This window comes from Neltuma alba, unplaced genomic scaffold (assembly GCF_004799145.2).
Source record: "Neltuma alba isolate B1F8T4 unplaced genomic scaffold, ASM479914v2 tig00011981_pilon, whole genome shotgun sequence".
Classification (NCBI taxonomy): domain Eukaryota; kingdom Viridiplantae; phylum Streptophyta; class Magnoliopsida; order Fabales; family Fabaceae; genus Neltuma; species Neltuma alba.
In genome coordinates, this window is record NW_021636554.1 from 76,772 (window position 1) to 92,818 (window position 16,047).

Below are 16,047 nucleotides of genomic sequence, written 5' to 3' on the forward strand. Positions count from 1 at the left end.
TTGCTGCTTAAGCCCAACTTAGTACAATAATATGATGGTTATACACTTATACCATCAATTTTTATACTTTTGATTATTTTAAAAAAAAGAATTATTACTTTTTTTAGTTCTTAATATATAAGAATTAATATTATGTAAGATCTATTTTACATGTTTATTATTTTTTTAAAATTAATTCTATTGATATTTTCTCAATATTAATCAAGTGGAAGAGGGAGGGAAGAAATTAAAAAAATAATTAGAGTGTTTTAAAAAAAACATATCATATTAACTAATACAACTAACATCCTTAATCTATTTAAATTAATAAATTAAAAATGAATGATGGTTAAAGGGTATAATAGGCATGGCAAGCGTTTTTCTTTTAACCCTTTTTTCTCTTGACGTTACCAAAACCTTGTATGTAACTTCTTTTTCTTTTTCTTTTTCTTCAAAAGACTAGGTGCTTATATCCATTTGAAAATCAACACAAATGAATAAAAATATAAAGAGATAATTCTAGAAAAAAAAATCTAAATACATGCTTTTTTGTATTTAATTTAAAATTTATGATAAATAGTAATATTTTTTCAAAAAAAACATTGAAGTTGAGGATGATCTCTTTTTTTGTGTCATTTTCCTTTTAGCACATTAACTACAACTAAGAATCACAAATTTATAGATTTCAAAAAATCATTAAGCTTTCGGATGAAATTGATTTTTTCAATTGTTCTTTGAAGAAAAATTATCCCATTAATCGGGTATAATGATATCATGCCATTTATTTCACCGACTCCAGTTAATGAAAGAAGACTCATCACTATTGTTCTGCCTATTGGAGCTGTCAATTCCACTCCTAATCCTCTCGGGCTTTTGAATCAAATGCATTTTTTCTTCATCTGACTATTATTTCTGGATGCATCTTCTACGCTCCCTTTCGCGCTTCTTTCTCTGTTTATTCCTTGTTCACCTCATATCTCCTCTATGTTTTTCTAGGCAAGGCTAAAGTCCATATTTCCACAAGAAAACAAGCATGCTCGTTTACCAGTGAAATCCTAGACAGTGATAGATGACTAGCAAAGAAGTCGAGGGGAAAATTAACTGGCCCATGAGATGTTAGGAAGCTATAAATCTTTGATCAACCACCATGTCTAAAGAGAGATGGGGGATGATGAGAGGGTTATCTTAATCTGAAGCTGTTAGCCTTCGTTTTGATTTAGAGTATTTTGTAATTAATATCTTGAATTCAGTTTCTTTCCCAAAAAAAAAAATCATCGATTTTTTTATTTTTGGACTACAAATCATTGATTTTTCAGTGATGAATATCTGCTGAATCAACGTGGGGATGTGAATATTCTTTATCAAGACACATACGATCTCTCTCAATTCAAACCAAGCAGAAGCTATATTTCAATCAGCACTGGCTTCCACCGCTCGAGAAGCATCTTTCGAAAAAGAGAAGCAGCTTCAATCATGGACGCAAAATTTGGTCTGAGAAAAATGCATTTCTTACAACACGAGAGAAAAAAAGACTCAACAAACAGATTCAATCCACATGTGTATTGAGGCCAAAAGTTCTGTCACTGGTTAACTGCCAGACTTCACAAGCAAAGAACCACAAGAAGTAACACATTAACTAAACCCCTTGCAGGGTATGTCAAACATCAAGGAAGCTTTCAGGATCCACATGATAGGGACCTCTGATACATCACGCATCAAGGGATATCAATCCCTTGTAAATGCAGATAAGAAGAAGTAATACCGGAAGTTACCGCAAATGTGAAATTTATTATCTTTGTGACTTGCGTTGATTGATCTAGAAACCACCGATTAAAATGCATGATTTAACAGGGATAGACGGTGAAACTAATTTAACCATAAGACTCGTTTTAGCTGAGGCTTTTGGTAAATGATATACTCCTCCGGTCCTTAATATAGGACCCAATTCTTGAGTTGATTTTGGTCCTAAATATAAGACCCATTTCTCATATTTTTCAATTTTCTCTAAATTACCCCTGTGAACACTCCCTCAACCATAATTAAGTAGAAGAAGGAGAAGGGTATTCAGAGAGATGATTATGGTGTTTTAGGAAAAATGTGTCACTTTTCTTATAATTAACTAATTTACCTAACTTTCTTAATCTAATCAAATTAGTTAAATAGGCCTTATATTAAGGATCAGAAGAGTATAATTTAGCCAGAAGACTCTTTTTAGCTGAGCTTTTTGGTGAATGATATAATCCAAGATAACGACACAGTGCAATCCGTATAGCAATCCTACACCTGATGAGATATGACTTGTCGTTATGGTACATACAGAAGAGGGAGCTCTCAGGGTAACCCAAGATTTCAATTTTTCTCTAGGTATGATGTTATATAGCTGTTTTGCATCTCTTACTCTCAAAACTTACACAAACCTTGTATATGAATTTTAATTTCAGCTCTCCTCATAATTAAATCCTGCCATTTCCGAGCTTCTTTTTGTAATTGTACTCGAACTCAATGAGCAAGCTAATTATAGCCATCAACTAGAAAACCAAGACATCATGATCTAAAATCAGTAAACGTTAAAACCATAGACATTCTTGTTCGAAGTCTTGCATGAGCAAACTATATATTTCAGAATTGAAGAAGAAAACAGCCTAGCATAATGTCATAGTTGATTAATACATCAAGTGTACAAATCAAATTGAGAAAGATGGTCCTTACTCCGACCAAACTTAACAGGAAGTTCATCACCTTTTTCATGGCTCAAACTTAGGTCCAAGCCCGGTAAGACATCTCTTTGCACTAAACCCTTCACCAGAGACACCACAGAAGCATCAAATTCAGGCCAAGAAACGCATAAAACTCCTCTGATATTCAGAATCTGGCATCGCCCCAGAAGTGCAGCACTTAACCCATCGACGACGCTCCCAGAAGGATAATACTCCAGACCCTTCAACAATTTCTCATCAACCCCACTTTTCCTCTCCGCCGAAGTCTCCAGCTTGAAGGCAAACGCCTCGTCCGACGACAACCGACTGCGAAAATTCTGGATCCGAATTGAATCCAAAATGACAACCCTTTTAGGCGCAATTCGATCACCAATCAGAAGCTTCGCCACAGAATGAGACCGCTCGGGGGAGACAGCACACTGAACGGATACAACAACAGCATCGTGAGAATCGAGGGAGTAGATGTTGCAGGTGGCGTCGGTGAGAGAGGGTTCGATAGACTTGCCGGAGAGAGGGATCTCAGGGAGGATGAGGGATCCAATTAAGGTTTTATGGGGGAGAGAGTGGAAGAGATAGAGGGAAGGGGAAGAAAGAAGAATGATGAGGAGGGAAGGTTGGAGGGATTGAAGGTGACGGTCAGAGAACAAGAGAAATGGAGAAGGAATGGGTGGGGATGGAGAAGTGAAATTGCTGAGGTCTTCTTCGGAGAATCTGGAAGGAGGAGGAGCTTCTGTAATAACATCTTCCATTTTTCTGATCTTTCTTCTTCTTCCGCAGTAGCTCAGCTCGCAGCAGCAGATCAAGGGCAACCAAACGAAACGAGAACTCGATGGCTTTTTCAGAAGTAATAAGAAAAAGAAAAGTTGAATTGAAAAAGCTCTTTTGCTTGTGGTTCAAGTTGGGTCGGCCCAATGCATCCGGGCTGGGTCGTATTAGAACGGATGAAGGAAATTATTTTGCTTATTAGTCCATATGGTTGACCCTCATTTTCACTTCACTCCCTATGCTTTATTAAATCGTTCCCTAGAATAATTTGGAGGGTTGCGGTCCTTATATTTTCATGCTCCTATTTTTTTTTTATATTTTATGATTTTTAATATAAGAGTTAATTGACTAATTTAAAGAGATTAAAAAAAATTGTTAAGCAAGTTATTTATAATAAATAGATGTTATTCACAAAATACCCTTACAAATTATATGTATTAGTTAAAACTATCATTTGACAGAATATTTAACGAGTACAAATACTATAAGAACTACTTTTAAAAAATAGATAAATATGAAAAATAAAATAGATAAAAATTTTATATTTAAGAATAAATTAAATGTCAATTATATTCTTATATTAAAGACAAGATATAATATGTTATTTTTGTTAAATTTCATGGTTTATGGAGTAAAGGACAATTGTGAATTTTCTCTGAAATTTCGTGTGCTGATCCTTTCTCACAGTTAAGTCCGTTGTCCTGCCAATTTGTCCGCTTAACTGAAACTCACAGTTATCTTCAATGCTCTAATGACTAAGTCGGCATGATCGGTCAGCAAGTTAGTCAGAAGTCATACAGGCTCATTGACTGAGTCTAGTTGGCTACTAATTCAGCTATATACATTGGTTGATTGGGCGCATTTATTCAACCCTAGATTTCATTGGTCTGCCAAAAAATAAACGAAAGACGACAAAAAACTTGGTCTCATCTCAAGTCATGCACCGTTAGTCCCTTTTTTCCTTTTTTTCATTTTTAAATACCTTTATTGATCAACTGTATATATTTTTGGCCCGCATGTGTGTATATATATTAGGACCTGCATTCACACGAATTGCATCTTTTTTTTTTTTTAAAGAAATTGTGAAGTAAAATAAATTGTGCTAAAATTTCATAGAGGATTAGATTGTAAATCTAAGAAATCAACTTTAAAATATTAAAATTTAAATTTAGATATTTATTTAAAAACTTAAGAAGTTTAAATTTTATTTGTAAATATTAAAGTTTTAATATGTTAAGACGTTGAATTATAAATGTAAGAAAATTATCTTGTAATTCTTAAAAATTTTTTATTGTAAATATGTGATAGGGAAAAAGACAGAAAAATGCACCTCCAACTCCAAAAGCCCAGAAACGTCCGCTCAATTCCACAAATCCCATTTTGGTACCATGAGACCAAATTGGGATTATTATGTGAAAGGAAAAGACCACATTGCCCTTCATTTTAAATATTATTTTTAAAATATCACAGCCCCTAATGGCCGGTCGGTCACCGGACCTCCGGCAGCGGCGGTCACCGGAGCTCCGGTGACCAGCCGACAATTGGTCACCGGAGCTCCGGCGGTTGGAATTTTTTTTTTTGAAAATTTTTACAACTTCAATATAATGGTTAACAACTTTTGTAATGCTATTCACAACTTCAATATAGCAATTAACAACAGCTTTTCTGGAAAATTCAACAAACTCCGGCGACCGGAAAACAATTATTTTGAAAATTTTTACAACTCCAATATAACCGTTAACAACTTTTGTAATGCCATTCACAACTTCAATATAGCAATTAACAACAGCTTTTTTGGGAAATTCAACAAACTCCGGTGTCCGGAAACAATTTTTTTGAAAATTTTTACAACTTCAATATAACCGTTAACAACTTTTGTAATGCCATTCACAACTTCAATATAGCAATTAACAACAGCTTTTCTGGGAAATTCAACAAACTCCGGCGACCGGAAACAATTTTTTTGAAAATTTTTACAACTTCAGTATAGCGGTTAACAACTTTTGTAACCCTATTAACAACTTCAGTATAGCGGTTAATAACTTCAGTATAGCGGTTGAAAAAAACCTGTTGTTAACCGCTATATTGAAGTTGTTAATAGGGTTACAAAAGTTGTTAACCGCTATACTGAAGTTGTAAAAAATTTCAAAAAAATTGTTTCCGGTCGCCGGAGTTTGTTGAATTTCCCATAAAAACTGTTGTTAATTGCTATATTGAAGTTGTGAATAACATTACAAAAGTTGTTAACGGTTATATTGGAGTTGTAAAAATTTTCAACTTCAGTATAACGTTCACAATTACGTTTTTTTGAAAATTTTTACAACTCCAATATAACGGTTAACAACTTTGATATAGCAGTTAACAACAAGTTTTTAAATTCAAAAAGTGACATTTTTATAACTTCAGTAATGCCTTTAACAAACTCAAAAACCTGTTGTTAACCGCTATACTGAAGTTGTTAATAGGGTTACAAAAGTTGTTAACCGCTATACTGAAGTTGTAAAAATTTTCAAAAAAATTGTTTCCTGTCGCCGGAGTTTGTTGAATTTCCCAGAAAAGCTGTTGTTAATTGCTATATTGAAGTTGTGAATGGCATTACAAAAGTTGTTAACGGTTATATTGGAGTTGTAAAAATTTTCAACTTCAGTATAACGTTCGCAATTACGTTTTTTTGAAAATTTTTACAACTCTAATATAACGGTTAACAACTTTGATATAACAGTTAATAACAAGTTTTTAAATTCAAAAAGTGATATTTTTATAACTTCAGTAATGCCTTTAACAAACTCAAAAACCTGTTGTTAACCGCTATACTGAAGTTGTTCATAAGCTTATAAAAGTTGTTAACCGTTATATTGAAATTGTAAAAATTTTCAAAAAAATTGTTTCCGGTCGCTTGAGTTTGTTGTTGTTAACCGCTATACTGAAGTTATTAATAGGGTTACAAAAGTTGTTAACCGCTATACTGAAGTTGTAAAAATTTTCAAAAAAATTATTTCCGGTCGCCGGAGTTTGTTGAATTTCCCAGAAAAGCTGTTGTTAATTGCTATATTGAAGTTGTGAATGGCATTACAAAAGTTGTTAACGGTTATATTGAAGTTGTAAAAATTTTCAAAATAATTGTTTCCGGTCGCCGGAGTTTGTTGAATTTTCCAGAAAAGCTGTTGTTAATTGCTATACTGAAGTTGTGAATAGCATTACAAAAGTTGTTAACCGTTATATTGAAGTTGTAAAAATTTTCAAAAAAAAAAATCCGACCGCCGGAGCTCCGGTGACCAATTGTCGGCTGGTCGCCGGAGCTCCGGTGACCGCCGTTGCCGGAGCTCCGGTGACCGGCCGACCAGTAGGGGCTGTGATATTTTAAAAATAATATTTAAAATGAAGGGCAATGTGGTCTTTTCCTTTTACATAATAATCCCAATTTGGTCTCATGGTACCAAAATGGGATTTATGGAATTGGGCGGACGTTTCTCGGCTTTTGGAGTTGGAGGTGCATTTTTCTGTCTTTTTCCCTATGTGATATTTAACTAATAAAAGTTAAAGTATTAATATTTTTTTAAACAAAATCATTTCAAATCGGTCACCGCTGGCCCCTGACCCATTAACGGCCGCCGGCCCTTTCAACATCAATAAAAGAGGGGAGGTCAAGGAATCTATGTCCTTTCATAGCAAAAATCAATTGCAATAAAGTCCTACATACTTTCAAAATATACTTTTACAAAAAATTAATATTATAATTTTTAATTCTAAATGTTTAATTTTCTTTTCATTTAAAATATTTTAAAATATTACTTCACATAATTTAACAAAAACTTGTATCATTTTACCTATTGAAAAATTAAAACATATAGTTTAAAACTTAAGACAAAAACGAAAATTCATGTAGACATGAGGATCAAATATTATCAATCTTTTTACTAATTAATGAGACTTACATGTAGATAAGTCTTGGGACCCATCCATAGCGAGCCCTAAGATCATTAGTCACCGTGAATTCTGCAAATTTCATTTTGATAATTGATAACGGCACAATAACCGAGAGGGGATTGTATCCGGCTGATTATCAATCAAGCTACCCCACTAAAATGAACCAGTTTACTCGCCAAATGTTTTCCTTTTAATCAAGACTTTGAAGCTTAAACAATCTCAGCATTAAGTTCGATATTCACTGTACCATAGAATAATTTCTTGCACCCAAGTCCAAGTCTAAGAATGTTCCTCCCAACAAATAAAGTGCATAACATTGAACCCCAAAAGGAAAAAAAGGGAAGACAAAATGAGGTATAGTTCTTCATACCCAAGAGAAAAGCGAGCAAAATCCTTCACAGCTCGCCGTTGAAATCAGGAGTGGATGACAACGACTCAAGCAAAACCAATATCGTTACAACAAATTGTGAGCTGCAGACTGAAAATCAGAGTTGAGCTACGTAAATCAAAAGTTTAGACGAAGATTGAAAATTCTCTCCATCTACTTCCTCTTGAATTAGTAGTATAACCACAACCCTCCACGTGGAGATTACGTTGATCCACAAGATTGTCGTGGGAGCTAAGGGCAAGGGCAAAGAAGAGGTGTGGATCTTAAACAATTCTTTTATCTGCAAGAAATAACCCAAACTATCGCTCAAATCAATGGCAGTAACAAAATCCATGCGTAAATAATTTATTACTCCTCCGATCCTAAATATAAAACCCTTATACACACTAGTATAAGGGTCTTATATTTAGGACCGGATGAGTATAATCTTAGCGGGTTTTATCTCCAACTAACAAAGGAATTTTACAATATCTCGTTTGCCTTAATTCCAGTATACAAATCAGTGAATACAAGACAAGTTCGGAAAAAAAATAATAATAAATCAGTGAAGACAAGCACAAAATTACTACACAAAAAACATGCTGGGCGAGAAAGGGTCAAAACTCGGCTCTTTATGGAATATTTTTGCAATTTCCTTTTTAAATTAGACCATCACTTAAGATCTCTATCGTGTATAGTAGCTTTTCACCAATTGAATCTCACCTATGTCTTCGGTTTAGGTTATCCATGCAAATCCTTCTCTCCTGCTTAATCTTCATGTTCATCTTCATCTTCAGAATCTGCATAAAAGATGAAGAGAAACAACTTACAGACAGATACCAGTAATTCACCAGGAAATAGGAACAGAAAACTAGATAAGGATATTTCATACTACCTCCGGTACTAAATACAAGACCTCGTTTATAAATTACAAATAAGGTCTTATATTTAAGACCAGAAATAGTATTTAGGAATTAATAAATTGCCATTCATTAAAATTAAGATAGAAACCTGCATTGGAAGCATGATAATTAATTGAAGCTATTCTTGATTGAAATTGAGACTCGGACAATTAACCATTATCAAACACAATAACTAAATGCCTTCGCCATAATAAACGCATCGAAGTGTGCTGCGTAGGCAATGACCAGCACTTCATAATCACAATCATTTTTAATATGTGTCCACTTCCATAGCGCATGATGGGGAACAGAATTTGCAGAGAGCAATGTTCAAATAAGGAAGCCACGTATAAAACACATTCATGCTTACCAGATCGAACATCTTCACTAAGTTTGCCTCTAGCTTGGATTTGTTTAACAAGCATCCGGTAGATGAGCACCCACCAATAAATATGCAGTACAAGCAAGCAGTATAGAAGGCTATTGAACACATAATAGTATATTGGACCATCAACTGGGTGCTTTTCCTTATCCAAGGTGAGTACAACCTCATAACTGCCATAGAGAAAAAGAACGACTAATTGAAAGAGGTGTCAAATGATACGATATCCCAATTTAACTGAATAATTAAATTTTTTGCAAAATCAGAAATGATATTTGTATTATTTTGTTTCTGTAAGAAGTTTGCTGAAAGATTTAGTCACAACCTCTCATGAATAAGTATCACTTTTCTAGTTCTGTTCACGCTAAGTTTCAGCTTTGAAGATTCTCTTAACGAAACTACAAAATGATCAATGATACATTTCATGCCAACTAAATCAAAACTCGAAACACAAATAACTGATTTAAACATATGGCTGCATCTATTATTGATATGCAATAGCATGAAGAATCAAGTAGGAAAGCAAATGGACTGACAGTATGAAACCACAGAGCACAAAATAGGTGACATATTCCAGGTAAGTCTATAAACCCATCACTCAATAACGGTTACTCCCACATAATGCAGAATTACGCAATTTTTAGAATTTAAGAGGAACTAAATAGACCGGTTGAACTGGTCTACTGGTCTAAAAATAACCCCTCAGACCATTTCAAATGAAATATCAGGATTCATCAAATTCTGACACAGTGCAAGATAGATCCCAGTTCAAAAAATGTTTATATGGAATCAGGCAAGGAACAAAGTGTCAAGACAAAGCATAACAAAAAAATCGTCACACAGTCACTTCAGAATCTTCCTAAACTAGTATAAAAATCATTTTCTTTAGTTTCCAGAAATCATTGAAATGTTTTCGTTTCAATGAATTGAACTAACATGACAGCATGACCAACACACTGTGACATGGATGGATGACCCAACCAGAAATCTGTAGCTGTTCTCCAAGAGGACCAGGCTATGAATTGTTATTCCTTAATATATAATAATCACCAAAAAGCTCCTCCAATGTTGAGCATTTAATTTGTAAAAGCAGAAAACGCATCAAATGCTACCCATAGCTTCATTGCATCGAAGTTAATTGAAGACCATCAGTTCTATTAACAGTCAACATGAATTTAGGGAGAATAACTAATTTTTTGCTGCACAGCACTTGAACCAGTACATTTTCAACACCCGGAAAAAAAAAAAAAAAAAAAAAGAACTAGCAGATGTTCAACTTTGTTAAGAATGCAAGAAAATGTAAATTACCCCTAGATTACAAGAAAACTTAACGGTAAAACATTAAACATGTAAAGACAAGAAAACAAACAAGTGAAATGAGTACATAACTTATACAAACCTTGTACTCCAAAGGATCCAGAATGGATAATAGATGAGGCGCAATATGATCCAAGACAGAACGAAAAGAATAAATGCAATGCTAGCAATCATTTCAGCACCAATGTACTTAGACAATTTCCCCATCTCCAGAAATACATCACTAGCATCATGAAGCGCCAAAACAATTGATCCAACCCTAGCAAACCTGAAAAGAGTGAAGACAAGAAAACACAATGCTGTTAGATTGCCTTTTTAAACAAAAGTGTATATATAAACATATAATTTTACATTGGAGCTATAATTGCCACATAATTGCAACTGTAAGTCAAAGGATTTCACAGAAGCTCCAGGCTCTTATCCTATCCCATTTAGATACAAGCGTTCCATGAAAGCCAGAAATTAATTTATCTGGTTATAAAGCCAACTATTTCACGGTTAACTACAAATAGTTTCCTATAAGATCAGTAGCACCCCTTCTTCTTGTTTTTTTTTTAACTGACGGATAACAGCTAATAAAATTCATAATATGACCTAACTTGTCATTGATGATGTTAAGATGTTAAGTAAAATGAGTTAAATTACAGACAACAGATATTGATGTTCTTGAATCTTGATATCTTTTAGCTCTTTTTAAGAAGTTTAAGGTAAATTTAAACATATCAGACAGCAACAAATAATGCCAACAAAAGTACAATTCATAACACCCTTTAGAAATGCTTGGATAACAAAGCAAGCAAAACTGCGGAATTAAAATGTTAGTTTAAGACAAACAGAAGTTAATGAAAATATACCTAAAAATGTAAGACAGCACAATCAGAATGACAGTGGCAACATGATGGCCCATTGACACTCCAAAGTCAGAGCGCCTTGTTTCCCAAAATATCAAAGCAAATATGGAGTATGTGTAAAATCCAGCAGCAAACATGTAGAGTCCTTTTAATTTCAACCTGAAAATTCAATAGGTTATCACTCTGCTATGCAAAAGTTCACTAGAAAAGATGCAAGAAGGCCAAAAACTACAAAAATAAATCAAACAAAGGAATTGAATAACCACATTAATTTGGGGGGAAAAAGAGTCTTACTTAATCTTTTGATCTGGCCAGACCTGATCACCTGGTCCCACCCAAAAATTTCTTGTATTAGTAAACCAAGGCTCATCATAAGTTACTGTCAAAGCTAGAATTTCTGATGACAGATAATAAACACATTTCCATGCTGATTCCTTAAACTTTCTAATCTTCTTCCTCCTCTCAGCTGTCTCAAAATCCAGCATCTCACGCCCCTTTCCAAAAATCAACCACCTGCCCACTTTCTGTAAATAGAATTTACTTAACATTGACTAAACAGAACTGAAAGGTTGAAAACATTGACAGACATAATTGCAAATGGCCAAGTTTTGCCAGTTATTTCAGTTTGGTTGAAATATAAAATCTTGTTGTCGAGCATAGATTGATTTATTTGTAAAGTGGGGAAGGGGGAAAACCGCTAGTAAATTAGATGAGTCTTAGTAATGGTATTTGTCATATCAAGGTTCATCGAGTCTTTAATCCTCAAGAGAATCAGTACAATAATTGTTAAGCCTGAAAAAAATATCACACCAAATGGTATAACCCACATCTGAATAAGCAATAACAGGAGGATAAATTCTGCAGCAAAGGTGCATGAATATTCAGAAGGGCAGTTATTGGAGCCAGAATACTAGTTGAGAGGTAACCGGATCGTTATCAGCATTGAGCATCAATGTCCTAGACTTTTTTGGAACATATAACTATTTCTAGGTCCTACTTTTTTGGAACATATAACTATTTCTAGGTCCTACTTTTTTGGAACATATAACTATTGTTCAGATAAAAGAAAAGCAGAATTGTCAGCGACTTGACACATTCATTTGCGCACCAAGATTATACACAACGAATTGAAAACAATTTTAGCATAGGTTTTAAATAAGCCGAAATGTTGGAGAAAAAACAGTTTTGTGTGCTACAAAAACCAGCAAGTCGGCACCAGCATTAAATGCACACTAGTTTTAAATTTTTAAAAAACGCCACTGCTCGAATGATGAGAAAGGAAAAGAGAGAAAAATATGGAAGGCAGCTAAGTTCGATTATAGATTGAGCACACAGTTCGCATAAACATCAAGTTAAAACCGAATCAAGAGCTATTTAAGAATTGAATGCTCGCCTGTGTACATCCAATTGATGCCCAATAACAAAGCAATCATAAGCATGTGAAAAGCAGCAAAAGCGAATCCAATTCACCAGTAACAAAGGAAGCAGATTCTTCTGGCAAATCCTAATCAGTTTACTATGGAGAAAATTCACAGACAAATCTCCAGCTAAAACATGTAAAAGCAAAAGGTCGAGATCACGTGGCAGAAAAACCGTTACATTAATGTACAAAACACAATACCTCCAACACAAATCTGTCGAGGAAAAAACGCACGGAGGGGAAGAGGAGGACGAAGAAGGGGAGAATGGCGAAATCCTCATAGGCCGGGTAAGATTCATGGTGCCAGTCAACGGAGCTTAGTGGCCGAATCCAATCCATGGCAGAATCTCGGAGGTTCAGAAAATTTCCTCGAGAAACAAACAGGAGAAAGAAATGAATCAATCTAGTTAATATGCATGAAGATAGCGGAAAGACGCGAGGCTTTTCTTATCGCTGCAGCCTGAAGGTGAAATGAAACGGTAGCCCACGGGAAGCAGATGCTCGTTTGGACTCAAATGGCTCGATTATTGTTTATACTTTATAGTGGCCGCAACTTAAGAGGTATTTATATTGATTCCCGAATCTCAGTGGATTGACAAAATTACCCCTATCCTGCGCTAGGGGTCAAGATTCAAGGTTTTATGTCAATATTAACAATTACTTCTCCGATCATTATTATAAGATCCAATTTGACTTTTTATTTGGTCCTAATTATAAGACCCAATCCATTTTGTCTCTTATATTTATGTATTTTTTTCCAAGATAATCCTTCTAATAATGATAGTTTTAGCCAATATACTTAATTAGCAAGGATATTTTAGGAATGACAACACTTATTTATTATAAATAACCAACTTAACTTACTTCCTTAATCTCCTCAAATAAGTCAATTGGGTCTTATAATTAGGACCGGAGGAGTAATATTTTCAAGATACATGCCTAGAGTTTTTTTTTTTTGTTTGGGTCAAATAGATACATACCCAGAGTTTAATTGCAACAACATTTCATGTTTTAAAAAATTTTAATTGAGGGTAATGGCTGTTTTAATTTTTTTTTACCAGAAGTTGGAACTGTAGAGGTGTTAATACATTTTACGCCCCCCTTTAGAATATGTAAATTTTATCATATATCTCTTTAATTTAGGTCCTCTTCATTCTAAAACTCTAGTTTCATTTCTAATGATTGAAAGTAAGATTTTGTCATTTTACAACATATAAACAATTTTATTTAACACTTATTTTTATATCCTAAAAGCAAATATTAAATAAGTTTTTAAAGATATTAAAAAAATAGTTAGATTATTAATTATTTATAATAAACATGTATTAATTTTTTAAATGTGTTCTTAATCACAATTTCCATTGATGGAATCCCTTTTACCATATACAATCAATAGAAATGATTTTAAAAAAATTTATGAATATTATAAGCAGAGTGATTTTTTTTGGGCAAGAGGTAGAGTGAATTGAGGTAACTTATAAATGTTATACTTACTCTACTCCTTAATATAGGGGTTAGATGATGGCTAAATTTAGTCTGAATATAAAATTTCACGTCATTTTATTTTTTATATTTATTTTTTTATAAATTAACTTATCTAATTTATAAATTGATATATATATATATATAATATAATGCTACATGAGAGTATTTTAAAGAAATCACGTGAATTTAATTTTTTTTAATATGCTCAAAGCTAAAAAAAAATTTATATTGGGAATGGGATATATTATGTATGTGTGTATCCTTGTGCCTCGTGTGTTGGATAATTATTTATACGTATAATCAATTATCTACAACATGTGTGATAAAGTGTTCATGATAATAACAACTTGCAATACCACCGAACCGTTTGGTTTAGTGGTATGGGTGGGTGTGTGTGGGGTGTGTGAGTAGGGGTTCGATCCCCTCTCTTGTAACCGGAAAAAAAAAAAAAAAACTTACAATGGATAGATAAATAAATAAGTGTGATCACATCTCAGAGATCCTTTTCTTTATCAGCTTAAAAATCCTGAAATAATCATATTTTATTGTTGATATTTAAAAGCAACACAAATGACCACCAATTGGGATGGGTTAATCAAAAAAGTTAGTCGCTTTTTAACGTGCAAACTAACGTTTGAATTTCCCTTAAAAATATGCTTACTTTTACTGCTTAATAGGATTCCAAACTTTTTTTTTTTTATGAAGGGTCTTTCCTTTCGAAACTTAAAACCAAATGATTTTTATTTTTCTCAATAAGTGCGTTTTTTAGAATTTATATTTATGTTTTTTAGAATTTATATTTATGTCCTTTGTCTTATTGAGGTGAAACCACTTATCTCCTCAACCAATAATTTGTTGATGTATCTCAAACATATTTTTATTAAGAGAACATTTGTTCTTAATTTGAAAATGGATGATATTATAAGGATCTCTTAATTCAAATTGAGTTTCTGTTAAGAAAATAGAAAATCTTTTCTTATTTTTTCACTGAACGAGAGAATTTAATTACGTGTAAACGTGATGAATAAATTGTTGGTCAAAAAGAATAAAAATGAAGCTTGAGACCATACTAACTGTAACATGAAAAAAAGAAGAAATTTTTGAAAATATTCAAGATTAAAAAGTTATACAGTATGTTTTTGTTTTTAAATGAGTTCAAAAATTTAAAATAATTTAAATAATAAATTTAAAATTTCATTGACTTATTAAAAAATTTTCTAAAATTATATGGAATTATATATTTTGTTAAATATTTTATATAGAATAGTATATAAGATATAAATATTGGTTATTTAAGCAAAGAGAATGCACAGTTTTTTTTGGCAATAGAATATAATATATGGTTAATGGTTATTACATTAAAAATATTGAATTACTGCACAAGAAGTTTCAGGAAAAGTGTAGGAAAAGTTAAACCTCATTACTTCATTTATTAATGATGTTGATTGATGGAAAAGTTTAACTCTTGTTAATTATTAGTAGACTAATTCAAAGATGAGATTTTGCTATTATTTACATTTTAAAAAAAATTGATATTTATTCATAAGAATCAGATAGTAAAAGACAGAAGTATCCTTGGACGGGGAACTATCATGTGCGCCACCACAAGGGTCGCTGTTAACGCGGGGATCGTTATAGCTGTCAAAAAATCATTATTTTGTTTCTTTATAAATTAATTAAAGTGGCATAGCTTATACTTAACTCTTTCAGTTATTGACCAATTATTTTATCTGATATAAAGAAATGAAATATGTTTTTTTTAATTTTATATCAAATGTGATTTAGTTTGTAAATTAAAGTGATCATCGTTAAATAAGAATAATTGTTGGTATAAAGTTGAAATAATTTAGATAAATTTTTCATTGCCAATAGATTATTGTTTAACACGTTTATCCTTAATAGATTACTGTTCTACGGGGGCACGCTCACATATTC

At 32.9% G+C, this 16,047-nt stretch overlaps 2 protein-coding genes across 3 annotated transcripts; both read right to left on the reverse strand.

Annotated features, from left to right (window-relative positions):
- Nucleotides 1-2,526: 2,526 nt before the first annotated feature.
- LOC114720386 (uncharacterized) lies at nt 2,527-3,509 on the reverse strand. The gene has a single exon (XM_028906034.1). The coding sequence runs from the start codon at nt 3,443-3,445 to the stop codon at nt 2,651-2,653; it is 795 nt and encodes a 264-aa protein (XP_028761867.1). The 5' UTR covers nt 3,446-3,509; the 3' UTR covers nt 2,527-2,650.
- Nucleotides 3,510-7,610: 4,101 nt separating this feature from the next.
- Nucleotides 7,611-13,103, reverse strand: LOC114720379 (LAG1 longevity assurance homolog 3-like). Of its 2 annotated transcripts, none has more exons than XM_028906027.1 (7): nt 12,829-13,103; nt 11,502-11,731; nt 11,211-11,366; nt 10,439-10,624; nt 9,028-9,212; nt 8,479-8,555; nt 7,611-8,056 (listed from the first exon to the last, which is right to left on the reverse strand). In XM_028906027.1, exons 1-6 carry the CDS (start codon nt 12,964-12,966, stop codon nt 8,524-8,526), a joined length of 927 nt encoding a protein of 308 aa, XP_028761860.1. In that variant the 5' UTR covers nt 12,967-13,103; the 3' UTR covers nt 7,611-8,056; nt 8,479-8,523. The 2 variants fall into 2 exon arrangements, with proteins under 2 accessions (XP_028761860.1, XP_028761861.1); XM_028906028.1 differs by having other exon boundaries at nt 7,611-8,075.
- Between the last annotated feature and the right edge of the window lie 2,944 nt (nt 13,104-16,047).

Excerpts from the sequence above, each read along its gene's own strand:
- LOC114720379 (XM_028906027.1), bottom strand. The coding sequence starts at position 12,966 with ATGGATTGGATTCGGCCACTAAGCTCCGTTGACTGGCACCATGAATCT. Across the intron at positions 11,367-11,501 it reads TGGCCAGATCAAAAGATTAA|GTTGAAATTAAAAGGACTCT; the intron begins GTAAGACTCTTT and ends TTGAATTTTCAG. Across the intron at positions 9,213-10,438 it reads TGGATCCTTTGGAGTACAAG|TTATGAGGTTGTACTCACCT; the intron begins GTTTGTATAAGT and ends TCTCTATGGCAG.
- LOC114720386 (XM_028906034.1), bottom strand. The coding sequence starts at position 3,445 with ATGGAAGATGTTATTACAGAAGCTCCTCCTCCTTCCAGATTCTCCGAA.